The 16877-nt window shown below is 37.1% G+C and overlaps 1 protein-coding gene across 1 annotated transcript in view; it reads right to left on the minus strand.

The window, feature by feature from the left end:
• ppp2r2ab (protein phosphatase 2, regulatory subunit B, alpha b) overlaps positions 1-9280 on the minus strand; it is a 38684-nt gene extending 29404 nt beyond the window's left edge. The window contains exons 1-3 of the mRNA XM_058789062.1: positions 9039-9280; positions 7847-7978; positions 3501-3578 (exon numbers count right to left, since the gene is read on the minus strand). Of these exons, the coding sequence (XP_058645045.1) occupies positions 3501-3578; positions 7847-7853 (85 nt within the window). The 5' untranslated portion in view covers positions 7854-7978; positions 9039-9280. The remainder of the gene's footprint in view (positions 1-3500; positions 3579-7846; positions 7979-9038) is intronic.
• Between the last annotated feature and the right edge of the window lie 7597 nt (positions 9281-16877).

Here is a 16877-nt window from a genome sequence, read left to right on the forward strand (position 1 = left end):
GTTGTACCATCTACAGCACAATGTGCCATTGCCTTTACCACTTTGTTAGCTAGGCTAAAATATGGAGCCCTGTACTGGGTACTATTGAGAATGTAACTGTTACATCTGGACCTTCTCATTAGAATCTTAAGTGACCATTTGAGTAGATCAAATTTCTTAAATTTTTTATTTAAATTTTTTATTATATTTTTTATTTATTTATTCTTTGGGGAGGGGTGTGGGCTGGGGGTTTTGTTATTGTGTAATTTTTTGTTTCTTGCTTTTCCTCTTATCAGACACCCTGTCTCATTTTGTAACTGAGGTAATACATTTTATATGTCTGTAAAAATTAAATTAAAAAAAAAAAAAAACTTGGAATTAAAGTCAGAGTCACTGACTGACTCAACGAGATAAATTTAAATAAAAAGGCACTGTGACACGCAGATCTGTAACCCAGATTCCTGCCACAATATATGCTCCTGAGACAGATGCCTCAGTCATTGATGGGCTGTAGACTGACTCGCAGCAATTTAACCCTTTATAAACCAGTAGAGCAGAAGAAAGCAGGATAAAAGAATGCAAAGGCCCTTTGTATAAGTCTGACCTCCCTGAGGGCCAAAACTCAAAGTCACTGAATCAGGCCAGAAGACTTTGATAAGAGGCCTGTAAAATACAAACTGGAGACTTAAGGTGAAGATCTGCTTGGACTTTAGGTTTGCACAAGAAACTTCTCATTATCCATGTGGCTATATATCTAGATCTACAGCTATAAATGACAGAGAGTAGAGCTGGGTGATATATTAAACATTTATGATAAATTCTGTGTAATAATATATAATATAACTGGGTGTAATAATATATTGTTACAATATGTCACAACACAAAAATGCAAAAGAGCGACAATATGTATTGTGGATAGTTCACCCAAAATGAAATTTTAGACATTTCATTTAGGATTTTATTTAAACCAAAACTCGGATAGACACACATAAAGAATGCACCAAATGTTAAACCCATTGAGCTTGCATGTTTATTTACTGTTATTAATAACTTGAAGTTTTTAAATGCATGTTGTCAGATAGAGAGTACAAGCATGTGTGTCTAACATAATTCTGTATTTTTAAGCAGAACCATGAATATTTCTATTCTGGTTAATGAACAGTACTCTTAACTGTTTATTAGCTATATGTCTTAGAAGTAATAATAAAAAAGTAACATTTAAACTATTTTGGCTTTGTTGAAGTATTGTGAGAGTATTTTATTGTATTGTGAAATCATCACGATTTGAACCAATATTGTTACACTCCTATATTCTATATTTTGTCTGTAATATAATTAACCAACATCATGAATAGTATGACATTTCTGGGTCATGAAGTTTACTGAAAATAGACTGGTGTCAGAAGACTAGTTTCTCATCTAGACCATTTTTCTGCAGTTTCACAATGATTTTGAAGGAAATTGTTCAAACATGGAAAAATGGATTTAAATATGGAAAGACGTGTTAAGCACAGCTGGAAGCATTACATTACTGGCAGCACAAAGCAAGAATAAATTCCAATTAGCCAATCATTTTTCTCATGTTACGGCTGATAACAGATAAATGCATATGCACAATTAAATATACAATATCAACTGACAAAGATTAAAAAAACAACAACACTATAATACTGGCCTATAACCAATGTTGTACAATATATTTATTTTAAAAATGTGTTTAACTATTTGATAACAAATCGTGGATGACTGAGTAGTAAACACCCTTTCGTGTTTTGGCGTTAAAATAGTACTCTCAGGTTTTACTAAAGAAGTGCAGTGACGAATTAGCGCTGAAAAGGCTTGGACAGTCATTTATGTGCCTGACCTGAATATGAATTTTTAGGAGTTTCCTTTTCAGATGCAAAATTTATGGGAGGAGTATTCAAATGAATCACGCAACGAGATTTACTAAAGTTTGCGTTCATCAAATTACTTGCATTTGTGCTATTATTTAACCCCCAAAAAAGCATGTCAAACTATTTTGTGCTTGAAATGGATGCAATTTGTTGCTAGGAGGAGGCGCCGCAGAGAACAGAGAGCATGTGGTAGAAGGGAGAGGATTTTTCCACACGTATTAATTTATTTGGAAAGAACACATTATCCGAACATATTGTTTGCCAAGCCATGTTATTTTTAATTTGCTTCAGGAAATAAAAGACTTGGACTCATCTAGGAGTCATGCAATACCAGCTCTATCAAAACCGTTCACCCTACATTATATGTCGATATGTAAATGAGATGTTGCATCTGAGTTCTTTAATTTGTGCGTTGTTAGTAAATCACCCACAGAAATTTCCACGCCCATCTGCGCTGTTTTGGAATTGCACTCTCGCGCTAATTTTCCCTGTTTAGTAAAACTGGCCCATAGTCTCACTTGACATCCTGCTGTTGACAGGGCACTAGACCGATACGTCAAGCTGTTGTCTTCACCACTGACTAGCACTATTAATAAGCATGACAATAGATGTGTCCTAATACACGTACGTATGCACTCATCTATGGCATTTTGTAGTGCTCACACTAAAAAATCCCCCACAAGTAGTAATGCACTTCAAGTGTCTGGATGGTACACTAACAGAAAACACAAAGTCTGCAATATTGGACTCTTCATGCATTTAAAAGTCACGGTTTTCCTTACGTAGCAGAAAAAGAAGGAAAGGGAAAATCAGACTGGATGCTGGATGACAAAACAATAATCAAAAAGATGGTATAGAGTGCAGAAGTGCCTACAACCTTTTCACTTGTTGGATCTAGAAGTATTTTTACCATTAATTTTTTTCCATAGGGATTTTTTTTTTTTAATAAAGTGTTCATTAAACAGTTATAAACAATGAATCAAACAAACCAGCTACAAGATGAATCATAACATTACAAACCTTTGATTTGAAGCAAAAAACGGCACTAATAATGGAAAGAACTACAATCTCATGAAGCATTGCAAAATGCAAATCATATTAAAAACAATGGTGAATTATAAAAATAATAATTTATAGTTTTTAATTATTTCTATAGAATAATATATTTTAAATTTATTGAGAGCCACTCGATTACGTAATTTGCTGTGCTCATGCCCTGCAGAGCTCATTTGGCATGCTTTGCTCACTGCAACTCACTGATTGGTGTAATTCTGCACACTATCATGGGTAATGTAGTTTTCCACCATGAATTCAGCTTAAAAAAAAAATGAAAAAATTTGAAATATTGTGCACGGACGGCTTTAACAAAAGCACCATTCATTAAAAACATTGGAGCTCACAACAGGTCTATCTTTAAAGGTTTATAAGCTATCATTAAAAATCAATTTGCCTATGGGAGATAATGGATGGTTTTTACTTCTGGGTCCCAACTGTTGCACTCTGTGGTGTCTATCATGTCACCGGGGACACACTATCATCTTTTTGCACACTTTTGACTCTCCACATAAAGTCTGGTCCATAAATTGCCTGAATAAACTGGAAGAAACTATTTGGAAAGGTACTCACCTTCGGCTACGTCATCATCGATCGCACCTTTCACTTGTGAAAAGCACCACTGCACATCGTTTCCCCCGCCTCCGGCTCCTGAAACCACAAAACGCCACTTAAAGTTTGTTGCAGCCCACATATTTAAATTAATCTTGGACAAGGTTAGGAATGACATTTTTGATGCTTTTAGAAATCTCAAATCTATTAGGAACTCTCCTCAATAAATCTATAGACATTCTCTAGTATTGGATTTGATTTAAAAATCATAATTCCGTATGACAACAAACAAACAAAAACACAAGAGTAGTACTACAAGAAAGACGCACAGTAGGAATTCACAGTAGGAAATAAGACAGCACATTCTTATCTGACTAAAAGTTATCCTTTCATCACACAAAAAAAGAAAACAACGAAAATACCGTCTACAACTGCAATAATCCATATCAAATTTAAACGACAGCTCTTGCATCATTTTTTAATGAGAGGAGAAATGGGCTGAGGCAACTCCCGAGTGGCCGTTTGAGGCAGCGCCAAACTGGTTGGGTTTGTTCACGAGACAAGTGGCTACAGGAGACCCAATAAGAGGAACAACAACCGCCCTAGTATGATCTTAAAGGCTAGCAGAGGTGAAAAGTATTTGAGTAACAGTACTTCACTACTATACTCGAGTATCAATTTAAGAAATGTGTACTTTACTAGAGTTTCTATAACCAATACGAGGGAACAAATGATTACATCGAGCGCACAATTTATTAAAAATGAGGGACGGAATAGATTATCTTTTTCTCAATTACATTTACAAGGAAAAAATAACTTTTTTTTACTCCACCACAGTTTCGTGTAGGGCTGCAAAACGATTACTCGCGATTAATTGCATTCAAAATAAAAGTTTATGTTCACATACTATGCGTGTGTGTGTGTACTGTGTATATTTATTATGTATAAATACACACACACACACGTATATTAAGGAAAATTGTTAGATTTATATAAACAATATTTATATATAAAATAAATGCAACACTCAATATGGCCGCTCTATCGAACAAAGCCCCACCTTCTGAGCAAAAGAGCCAATCCCTTATCGGTAAAGTCAGTGCGTCACTGCAGCTGCCGTTAGAAGTCCCGGTTGCTATAGGAACAGTCAGCGCTCTGACACGTGCGCCTAGGACTGTGCATGCGCACCAGCTCGTCTAGCCTGAGAGATAAGCTTTTTTTAAATTCTATTTGAGCAAAATAAACAACATTTATGATTAGGGCTGAACGATTTTGGAAAATAATCTAATTGCGATTTTTTTTTTTACCAATATTGCAATTTAATATGCAATTAATTTTGAAAACTCTTTATGTTCTGTATTATTCAACAAAGACAAACAATAAGTCATTGTATAGTATGACCAGCACAATATTAGATAGAGTAAACAAATGTTCTGTGGGGGGTTCCGGCATAAAAACTATTTATAATATAATATAAATATTTATATTTTAATGAATAAAAATTAAATCTTATTTTTTTTAAACAAAGGGGATTTAATATTGATAATAAAATTGAAGACATTGTATGATTATTCCTTAAAGATAAGGTTTTAATAGTTTTAGTAGTAGTAGCCTATTACGTACGTTCTACTGAACAATATTTCTGCCCAATGTCTTCAAGTGAAACCGAACTTTTATTTTGACGGGTTGCCGTGAATATCTTTACATTTCTGAGTGTATATGATATGAAGATAGTTTTTCTCAAATGAAATGGTCAAATGCTCACGCAGTGACTCTCAGAGCAGTTCTGGAGATGTTGTATTCATGTGTTCATGTATTTATGTCCTCATTTAGTGAAGCGGCAGACGTTAATATCACCGCAAGCGTCACGCAGGCTTCTGTATGAGTTGTAAACAAACCCGCGCGTCTGCGCCATACATTAACACAGAGACAGGCAGAAGTCATATTTAAATAGTCGTTTTGTGGCTTAATATTTACAAATAGGAGTGGGAGTGTGCTCACTTGTGTGTGTGTGTGTGTGAACCGGGGCAGAACTCCGCTGTGCGGGATACAGAGAGCGCGACCATGTAAAGTAGAGACAGAAATGTCATGCCGTTGTGTAAATAAGATAAATAACATAGGGCTATTTAGTTTGTTTAATAAAAGAACAAGGAATTGACCTGTTCTATAGGGTAACATTAAATGACTTCTTTTGTGGTCTGGCGCTATAGAGAAAATAAAATTAAATAAAATTAACTTGACCTTCAAGGGGGGCGGGGCGGGCCGTCCCCCTAAAATAATGGTAGGGGAAACACTGCTGTTACTCCGTGTGTAGCGTGCCAGAGTTGCCAGGTTTTCACAACAAAACGCGCCCAATTGCTACTCAAAACTAGCCCAAACACATTTCGAGGGGGGGGTCCACTGGTAAAAAAAAATCACATTCCGGGGGGTAAAATACACATTTTTTGGAGGGGTTCCCCTGGTAAGATTTGCAAACCAGGGGCTAAATATCACGTTTTTGGAGGCAAACCGCAGACTTGGCAACACTGTAGCGTGCCAACTTGATGCTTCTTCTGAAGACTGCTTAGATGTGTTCTACTTGAAGCAGCACTGCTAGACAGATCGGTGCATGTCATCAAAGTACCGCGAGAGCTATTAAGAGAGCGGACGTCTCCTTATGCTTTCTCTCGACGTACTTTGATGCCATAAACCGATCGGTCTTCAAGTCAAACACACCTTTTTACTCTCGCATGTCACGTGACAGTGTAATCGCAGCCTCTGCGGTTGAAAAATCATGAGTTTTTTTCATATCGCAAATGCAATTAATCGTTCAGCCCTATTTATGATTAAGGTTGGGCCGATAGACGATGCCATCATCCATCGCCGATGGCTCTCTCCTTACTCTGTTTATGTGGTAAGTGAAATTTTATGTACTGTAATGTAACAGCCAACCGTTGGCAATCGTTATTTGTTTTCCTTGCCGTTCTGAATACAGATTTACGCTTCGGGCACACCCCCTAACTCCACCCCCCGATGTCATTGTCCATCGCCCAACTCTATTTATGATACAGTTGTTGTCAGATTTCATTGGTGATTTCAAATATGAAATTTAATCGTAAGCTTGGCGAACAGTTTTGGAAAATTTGATGTTTCCCCATTCAAAGAGATAGGAACTGCACTTGCATGCCCGAGAGGCATCCCAAATATGGCCGCCGAGTGACATGACTTGGTTTTAAATGGTTAAATGTTATAACTAACAAGCCAGTCAATCATTATTTTACAGTAAATACAATAAAGGCAGCATTTTTAGAAGAATAGTTCACCAAAAAAAAAAATAATAATTCCCACTCTCAATAAGAAAAAAATAATAAAATAAAAAAAATACTGAGAAAATCAATCATGTCTCTTGTCAGAAGTCGGTTAGAAAAACATTAATATGCTAACAACTCATTCACTTGACTATATATAGAGACAGTATCTGAACAATTTCTTGGGAGATTTTTTTTTTTTTTATCTACATACTTTCAGTAGCTCTTATATATATATATATATATATATATACACACACACACACACACACACATACATACACACACACACACAAACAAACATATATATGCACACACTTTCAAATACATAATACAATACAATTTTTTTTTTAAATCAGTGCCAAGTGCATTCTCCCACCCCTTAGCGTCACGACTTATCTATACGATTTCTGTTCTGTGAAGAAGTCCAATGGACTGAAATCTCATGACCAGCAACATATTGGGGCTTTCATCGCTGCGGATGGTGGTGGTTTTAGCGGTTTAAAATCACGGAGGAAAGCGCGCAGCGGTTTGACTGCACATGACTCTGCAGATGCCGGTTAAAGTTCGCTACATTAATGGAGATGATTTAAAAAGGCCGAGATGTCGAGCACATTTATACACCAGGCCAGGTAATACATATACACAGAGAAAGAGAAGCGGGACACGTTACCCAATGCCCATTCATTTTTACAACCGACATATTAAAATTCACGTAGCCCCACCGCGCATCCCGCTAACAAATGATGAGTGGGTTTAGCCGGACAGATTTCCACGTAAATGCAGCTCATCACTAAAACACCCTGCGCTCTGGGCCACTCTTGATCACAGAGGAGCCTCAGTACTCAAATGATCGTCACATTACGAATAAAGCCCGACAGAAATCAGTTTTGCCGATTTGCTGGCTAACTGGAGGGAAACGAGGCAGCTAAGTGGCTAGGCTACTGTCAGTGGATCAGTAATGCCGATGAGGGCTTCAGTACAACCGCTGCGCGCACTGTAACAAACAGAAGCTATCGCTATAATATAACTGATTTCATACAATCTTTGCTTGAGCAGCTCATAAACTTGCCAAGTTACCTGCCATGGCGAGAGTGGCGATGTCGGACCCTAGTCTTGATAAGCAGTGTGAAGGCAGCGACCAGAGCAAGATTTCCAAGAGTGTCGCCGGAAATGCAGTTTTTCAAAATAAAAGTGCTTGGACGTGATATTCTGAAAAATGGAACAGAAATGCAATTAATAACATAAAACTAGATTTAATATTAAAAGTGAGTGATTCTAAGATTAATAGCTAGACATCCTGCATTCTATGAATTAGTAAAGCAAGTAAACACAGGAAAACTAACTGACAAAAGTCCTCCTGTGTTTCTACTGTCCACGGAACTGATGCCATTAATTATTCTGCAAATCTTGGGAACACCAAAAGTCACCTATTTTTTTTTTTTTTCTTCCATAATAGTTTTCCAGGAGGCCCTTCTAGGGTCCTGTCTGTTTACATGCATTCATAAACTATATATCTTCACAATGCAATATTTCTGGAAATCTGTACTGTCTACTGTACATGTGTATTCATGCACTTTATTTAATATTGCTAATGTTTTTGCAGCCAGCAGGGCTGATACATTATTTATCATAAAACTTATTAAACAATACTGAAATATTGATACTGGTGAAAGTAAATGATGCCAAAGAGCTTCATATGAAAGGCATCTCTAGAGTTTAGTTTTAATTGCCACAGTGCAGTGGAGCAATGCCCATTTTATTATATCTAATGATGCTTGATGCTTAAAGATGCATGATGTGCCAAACTAATAGGATACTTAAAAACTTTAACTTTGATTTACAGTATAAAATGTCATTATACATTTTGAAACTGCCTTAAATCTGTTGTTTACAAATCTATTATTAATAAATGACACTGAGATCTTGAAACCTAACAGTAAACCAACATATTTTAGTGCAATTTATTTAGATAAATAACTTATGCACCATATAAAATGTGTTTACACCATTCTGAAAATAAAATATTTATGTTCCATTACATAAAAAAGTAACATTATTTAGTTATTCATCTTTATTTGACATTATTCTGTCACATTTTTAAAGTAGATTGTGAGATAATACTCTGAAGTATTAATAATTAAAATGTAGGCATATTAAAACTTATAACGATGTGTATATTAAATGTTACTAAAAGCTTCGATTATTCTAGCTGTATTTTGAAGGAAAATTACGCTTTTGGGCCCGCTATTACGTCACTTCCGGCTCTTACCTTCGCTTGCTGCTGCTAATTTTTGGTAACAGAACTGTCCAGATAACTTTGCCGGATTTTGGTTTTTTTTATTGCTAGCAGTTCGTCTGGAGACGGACCTCAGAAAGAAGCTCTTTTCGGTAGTCCTTTCGTTTACGTCTAAATCTTAAGATCTTAAGGCTTTCTTCCTGCAACCCACCCTCCTCACAGCTCTATCCTCCTACACTTCTCTCAACATTCAAAATGGCGCAACCCCGCCCTGTAGTGACGTCATCGGCACTGGCCATTCATTACTGGATGCTGGGGGGTGATGACGTTACTACAATGATTTTGCCTGGCTGTGTGGGCGGCTATGAAATTACAAACCACTGTGGAAGAAACCGAACACAAGCATTCAGCATTTATACTATCATAATGTGGTTGAATGGTTGTGTAAATATAGTTAAATACAATTTTTTTTTATAGTGTGTGTGTGTGTGTATGTATGTATAGCCTATATGTAATATAAATGTATAATGCACTTCCTCCTTCACTTTCATAAATACATATCCATAAGAAACGTCTACTTCAACAAACTCAACAACTTAATAAAGAACTTTACAGCCATTAGTGAAACAGAACAAATAAAGATAATACTAAGAGAGGGACAGACAGCAGCACTGGCTGCGAGATACGTGTGGACATGCCACAGCCTGAGAGACAGCAGGTGAATGTACATAATGTGTGTAATATGTGTATTATGTCTGACCTCAGTGTTTCCCTACTGTCTACCAGAGTGACCCTCAGCCTTGTGTGTTTATGTGTTAAACACTGTGGTATGAAATGTTCACATAATAAGTTCTTATTTTTTACACTGTTTATTTAAGTTTATATTGTTATAAGGTTTTTATTCTATTATATTTCTCCACATATATTTCAAGCTTTGGCAATATTGTATTTTTTACAGTCATGCCAATAAAGCAATACTGAACTGAATGTATGCTTATATGTACAGTGAGGAAAATAAGTATTTGAACACCCTGCTATTTTGAAAGTTCTCCCACTTAGAAATCATGGAGGGGTCTGAAATTGTCATCGTAGGTGCATGTCCACTGTGAGAGACATAATCTAAAAAAAATCCAGAAATCACAATGTATGATTTTTAACTATTTATTTGTATGATACAGCTGCAAATAAGTATTTGAACACCTGTCTATCAGCTAGAATTCTGACCCTCAAAGACCTGTTAGTCTGCCTTTAAAATGTCCACCTCCACTCCATTTATTATCCTAAATTAGATGCACCTGTTTGAGGTCGTTAGCTGCATAAAGACACCTGTCCACCCCATACAATCAGTAAGAATCCAACTACTAACATGGCTAAGACCAAAGAGCTGTCCAAAGACACTAGAGACAAAATTGTACACCTCCACAAGGCTGGAAAGGGCTACGGGAAATTGCCAAGCAGCTTGGTGAAAAAGGTCCACTGTTGAGCAATCATTAGAAAATGGAAGAAGCTAAACATGACTGTCAATCTCCTCGGACTGGGGCTCCATGCAAGATCTCACCGTGGGGTCTCAATGATCCTAAGAAAGGTGAGAAATCAGCCCAGAACTACACGGGAGGAGCTGGTCAATGACCTGAAAAGAGCTGGGACCACCGCTTCCAAGGTTACTGTTGGTAATACACTAAGACGTCATGGTTTGAAATCATGCATGGCACGGAAGGTTCCCCTGCTTAAACCAGCACATGTCCAGCCCGACTTAAGTTTGCCAATGACCATTTGGATGATCCAGAGGAGTCATGGGAGAAAGTCGTGTGCTCAGATGAGACCAAAATATAACTTTTGGTCATAATTCCACTAAACGTGTTTGGAGGAAGAAGAATGATGAGTACCATCCCAAGAACACCATCCCTACTGTGAAGCATGGGGGTGGTAGCATCATGCTTTGGGGGTGTTTTTCTGCACATGGGACAGGGCGACTGCACTGTATTAAGGAGAGGATGACCGGGGCCATGTATTGCGAGATTTTGGGGAACAACCTCCTTCCCTCAGTTAGAGCATTGAAGATGGGTCGAGGCTGGGTCTTCCAACATGACAATGACCAAGCACACAGCCAGGATAACCAAGGAGTGGCTCTGTAAGAAGCATATCAAGGTTCTGGCGTGGCCGAGCCAGTCTCCAGACCTAAACCCAATAGAGAATCTTTGAGGGAGCTCAAACTCCGTGTTTCTCAGCGACAGGCCAGAAACCTGACTGATCTAGAGAAGATCTGTGTGGAGGAGGCCAAAATCCTCCTGCAGTGTGTGCAAACCTGGTGAAAACTACAGGAAACGTTTGACCTCTGTAATTGCAAACAAAGGCTACTGTACCAAATATTAACATTGATTTTCTCAGGTGTTCAAATACTTATTTGCAGCTGTATCATACAAATAAATAGTTAAAAATCATACATTGTGATTTCTGGATTTTTTTTTAGATTATGTCTCTCACAGTGGACATGCACCTACGATGACAATTTCAGACCCTCCATGATTTCTAAGTGGGAGAACTTGCAAAATAGCAGGGTGTTCAAATACTTATTTTCCTCACTGTATATGGCTGAATGTTTGATTTTTGTGTAAATATAGTTTAAATATATATTTGGTTAAAATATCAAATATTTTAAATATTTTAAATTTATATTAATAAGACCTAAGACTGCCAAAAACAACATTGTAATTGTAATGTTTTTCGCAACAATATATATAAACTGGAACTCATATAATTAACAAGAAAATGAATTCATATTCATAAAAATGAATAAATCAATATTAAAAATAAAATAAATACATATATAATATTAGTACTGGTTGGTTTGGTTCATGAGTAGAATTGACTTGTTTATTATTTAAATGAAATTGTTTGAGAATGGGAAATGGGGGGAAATATGGTTACACTTTATTTTGTGCCCTTGTTACAGTGTAATTATACATTTAAATACTGAGTAATTTTAATTAACTACATGAACTCATGGTTAAGGTTAGGATTTGGGTTTGGCTTAGGGTTGCATACAATTATGCAAAAGTTATTGTTATCATAATAGTAAGTGCATGTAACGTGTAACAAGGACACCTTAAAATAAAGCGTTACCAAAAATATTTCTATAAACAAGGTGAAGGAGTGTCAGTCTTTGTGTGTGAAATTACTTTTTGACCTTTGAGCTGTATCTCAGGTTAAATTGGGTTGTGCTGCGGTTCTGTAAAACAAGTGACAAAATGTTGTGAAAAACAAAGTAATAATATATTTTATACAAAACTTAGTTCATAAGCAATAGATTGCAGGCGCATATGACACATATTGGCATGACTAATTGAGCTCTTTCCATTCAAAACATCTTTTAAATCACATATCAACTTACATATGGACACGAGATTACAAAGAATAAAAGATTACAGATTCTCGCCGCGTGCCAAAACAGCGATTAGGGGACGGCACATTCTGAAGGATGTTCTGGTAAACATAACAAGGAATACGGTAACAGATGGTTGCATTGCCCATCCAACAGACTCATTGGCAGTGCTGCTCAAAAACTCCTAACAAATGTGTACAGCACGGATGAAATGAGAAACTAGCAGCAGGTGGCAGTCTTGCGCCATCAAAAAACTACGGTATTGATCCACCCTTGCTGAACAGTGAGCAGATTTCTCTAGCAGACCATAAACTATTGCATTATTTCCTCAAAACTGATTTTGGATCAGTCTAAATGGATAAGCGCTGCCAATAGCGGCCTTATAAGAGTAGAAAAGCATTAGATGCAACCAGGAAGAAGGGCATCATCATTTCGCCTTCTCAATGTGATGGCGGCTAAAATCTAATACACTTCACTACTGATATTTGCAATAGGTTTAGCACTGAAGTTTAAAGATATGAGAAGAAAAACAGCCTGGGTGCTACCAGCAGACTATAGAAGGCAGTGCATTTGGCATTCAGATGCTCTTGGATTGGTCTCTGGTGTTGACAGACTTTTGAGGGACGGCGGTTTAATTACAGTGTGAAGAGGCACGCTCACACACGAGTGCCAGACCTCCAGGACACTCGGGCTGCCAGGGCTCCGAACTTGACCACTGCAGTCATCCATTCCAGAGAGAAGCTCCCTCCACTGAGGAATATCTGCTCTGATTGCCCTTGCTGCAGTGTGCCAGAACCAGGCTTTTTGTAAACAGCCCTGAAACATTTCATGTGGCGGGATTCAGAGAGATGAGATGAGCACCCGTGAGCTTTTTAAATGAGCATTTTCACTACTGATAGCCTTTTAACTTGCAGTAGATACAGTGCCAATCGAGGTTATCAGCGTTTTGGATTTTCAACAGAAACACAGAAAACAAGACGTGAAATGATTGTCATGACAACACAACTCCTGACTATATAACTCAGTTACATAGCTGGTCATGTGATACATGTGATAACAACATTTGGGAGCGCCAATCAATCAATCAATCAATCAATCAATCAATGTCTATCTAGCTATCTATCCATCTATCAAAAGGTCTGTCGGATCTTTTTAAAAAATGAATAGTTTTATTTAGTAAGGATGTGATAAATTGATCTATTGATCTATTGCGAAACATTTAGTTATTTTGTTCCGTTCTCTCTGTTTCTTTTCATTCATCAAAAAATCCTGAAAGAAAGTGTATCACAGTTTCCACAAAAATATTAAGCAGCACAACTCTTTTATTATTATTCATATAATAATAAATGTTTCTTAAGCAGCAAATCAGCATATTACAATGATTTCTGAAGGATCATGGGACACTGAAGACTGGAGTAAAATGATGCTGCATCACAGGAATAATTTACATTTTAAAAATGTATTAAAATAGATAAGTTATTTCATATTGTAATAATATTCCACAATATTTCTGTTTTTACTGTATTTAATATCAAATAAATGCAACCTTGGTGAGCGTAAGAGACAACAACATTAAAAAAAAATGTCTAACTGTTCTCTAGAAAATGATTTTAATTAACAAAAAAATTTATAGAAATTGAGTGGCACTGAGCACTGAGATGGCTTTTTATTTACGAAGAACCAAAAGAGGCATCAGAGTCTGTCTTTTGGAATACACAATGCAAGAAGAAACAGTTTAAAGGTCCACTCAGTAATTAATTCCTCATTAAAAGGTTTTCCCCTACAGAAATCAACAGCATGTTACTTTTGTAAAACATGCTTATCATATACACTTGTATTATAAAGACTCATAAAAGCAGATTTGTGTTGCATAGAGTGGGTCCTCTCCTGGGGGCAGACATGTTGAGATCACATGATAAATTGGCTTTATCTAATACAACATTTAATACAACACTATTACATTAATCAAATATATTAAACTTAAACAAAGTGTTTTTTAACTATAGAATTTGTAACTGAAAATTGCAATGCTTTTTTATTACAGCATTTTGTTTTCTTTGTTTATTGTTTTTCGGTTTCATGATCACGTTTTAAAACCAATCTTCATTTTAGACTTGGATAATAACCCCGGTGCCAATGAGAGATGCTCATCACTGTCCACATTTACAAGTGTCATGCAAAGAAAGATGCTCATCTACGGAATGTGTTGCTGTTGACTGTGATTATGGAACTCATTTGGTGATAAGAACGTCCTTCTTTCAGTAGCATCATTAGCACGGCAGATGCCATTTAGATCACAATTAACTCAAGTCACAATTAACATTGGTTTTAATTAAACAAACGATAATTGAGTAATGGTTTATCTGGTTTATCTCTCAAGGAAAGTTTGAAGCTGCGTCCACATTAATCTAGATATATTTGAGAAACGGTGTTTTTTAAGTTTTCTCCACCAACACGTCTGAAATCATTTAAATCATCTTGCCGCATATGCATAAAAAGTCATAAAAGCTCACTGAGATGATACAGAGAGACCAGATATAATAAAGTTATCACACTATTATTCTGTTATTAGTAAAATGTCCCACTTCTCACTGGTTTAAATGTATTTATATGTATTTGTATCATCTGTGGAAGGCGTAGAACTATAAAATGTTCGTCCAATCGGTCTGAGGACTACGATAAGCTGTCCTAATTGCCTGTCAATATATGTATTGTAAAATTATGCGCTTTATACTATAATGTTCTGGTTAGCCTCTGGTCTGCCTGTGTGCGTTCATGTGTTTTGGAGAAGGAGTATCTTTGGAGAGTGATTTTCAGGGAGGGTGGGATCTTATGCTTTCAAAGCTAGCATGCTATTGCTAGCCTCTCTGAAATTGCCTACCCTGTCTTTAATGTGGACGTAGCCTGATTATGACCTTCTAATGACATAAGATGCGTCAAGTAAGAATCAACTGTCAGGATGTCTTATTGTGATACATGACTGTGAAGATCACTTAAAGGGACAGCTCATCCAATAATGAGCGTTCGGTCATCATTTCATGACTTTATTTCCATGACAGTATGACAGAATGTTCATTTTTGGATGAACTCTCCCTTTAAATGTCAGAATTTAAGATTTAAGAACAGTCATTTTTGACAATTATGATTAATAAACAATGAAAAATTACACGACCGCTAGTGGAAACGGGCGTATCCAGTGAAGTGCTATCCTTGTGAGGTTCCTTTGAGGATATGGAGATGTGGGGTCTTATGGCCCTTCATTATTTCTCATTAAGGCCTGTCTATGAGGACCATTAAGCAGACAAAAAGATAATCACCTCCCTTGAGTACTGACCTCTTTATGCTTCTGTTTAGGGTTAAACAGAACAGCCACCTCGATTGTAGTGTGGTCCACTTCCACAAAAACCATCCACAGTAGTAAGTCTGGACTCTGACACATCATTAATTTTGTTTAGGAGAAGACCAGCACTTCCTCCGAGCTCGCAGCCTGTGTGAAAACAGATAAATTGGCTTTTACATGTAACAATGAGGATCACGGAGGTGAGTTTCCCGATTAAACGATCAAAACAGATATGACAAATCTGAAAGTGTTATATGGTTTGTTACCAGCAGGTGTTTAATTAGAGCGCTACAACTTGACATCTGGTATGGCTATTATGCGATATGTAAACATACAGTCATCATAATGGCGCTATATTGGTAACAAGCCGCCATGTGTTTTTTGACATTCTAATTAGCGAGCACCTGCATGTTTTATTCAGCACGATTCTAGTATATCATTTCGTGACATATGGAAGCATTTCCACATTAACGTTGTAGATTTATAAGGACGTTTGAGGAAAATAGACATTCCTTTTGAAGTATCCAATCTAAATAACGCAAAGCATTTATGTCAACAGAGAGCACTGAACAAAGAGATGTCAGGTACAGATAATGCAGCTGCCGGCATGTACCACTCCGACGTGCGTCACTTCATATTTTAAGATGTGATTCATCGCCTCCACCTCCTCACCTCCCTTTTCATTTCGGCTCCTCTGTGTCGGTTTGGCCTCAGGGCTCGGCAGGAGAGCATCCCTTGATCGTTTTACCTTCACAGGATTTTTCTTCTTTAACATCAGTTTCCCGCAGCTCATTACAAGGGCTGTACTTTGCCGTCTCGAGGGGCTGAGTGGAGTTTCCAGAAGGCCTATTAGCGCAAGCCTCCCCCCCTCAGTTTTTTAAGCTCATTCACTGTTATATTTCACCCGCTAGTGAGCAAGTGTTTCGGCTGAACTGCTTCATTTCACTTCCACACTGTGGAGTGTCGCGCATCCCGATGCTGTGTTTTTTTTTAGGGGACGGCAGCACTCTGGAGATCTGTAATCTGATGGAAAAGTCTTCCTTAAATGTGATGTTCAATATTCTAGCATGACGCCAAATTATCACAGTACGTCTCATACAGGATACTAATCTTGGAAAACCACGTTCTGTATTCATACAGTAGTTACCTT

This window comes from Onychostoma macrolepis, chromosome 10, assembly GCF_012432095.1.
Source record: "Onychostoma macrolepis isolate SWU-2019 chromosome 10, ASM1243209v1, whole genome shotgun sequence".
Lineage (NCBI taxonomy): Eukaryota > Metazoa > Chordata > Actinopteri > Cypriniformes > Cyprinidae > Onychostoma > Onychostoma macrolepis.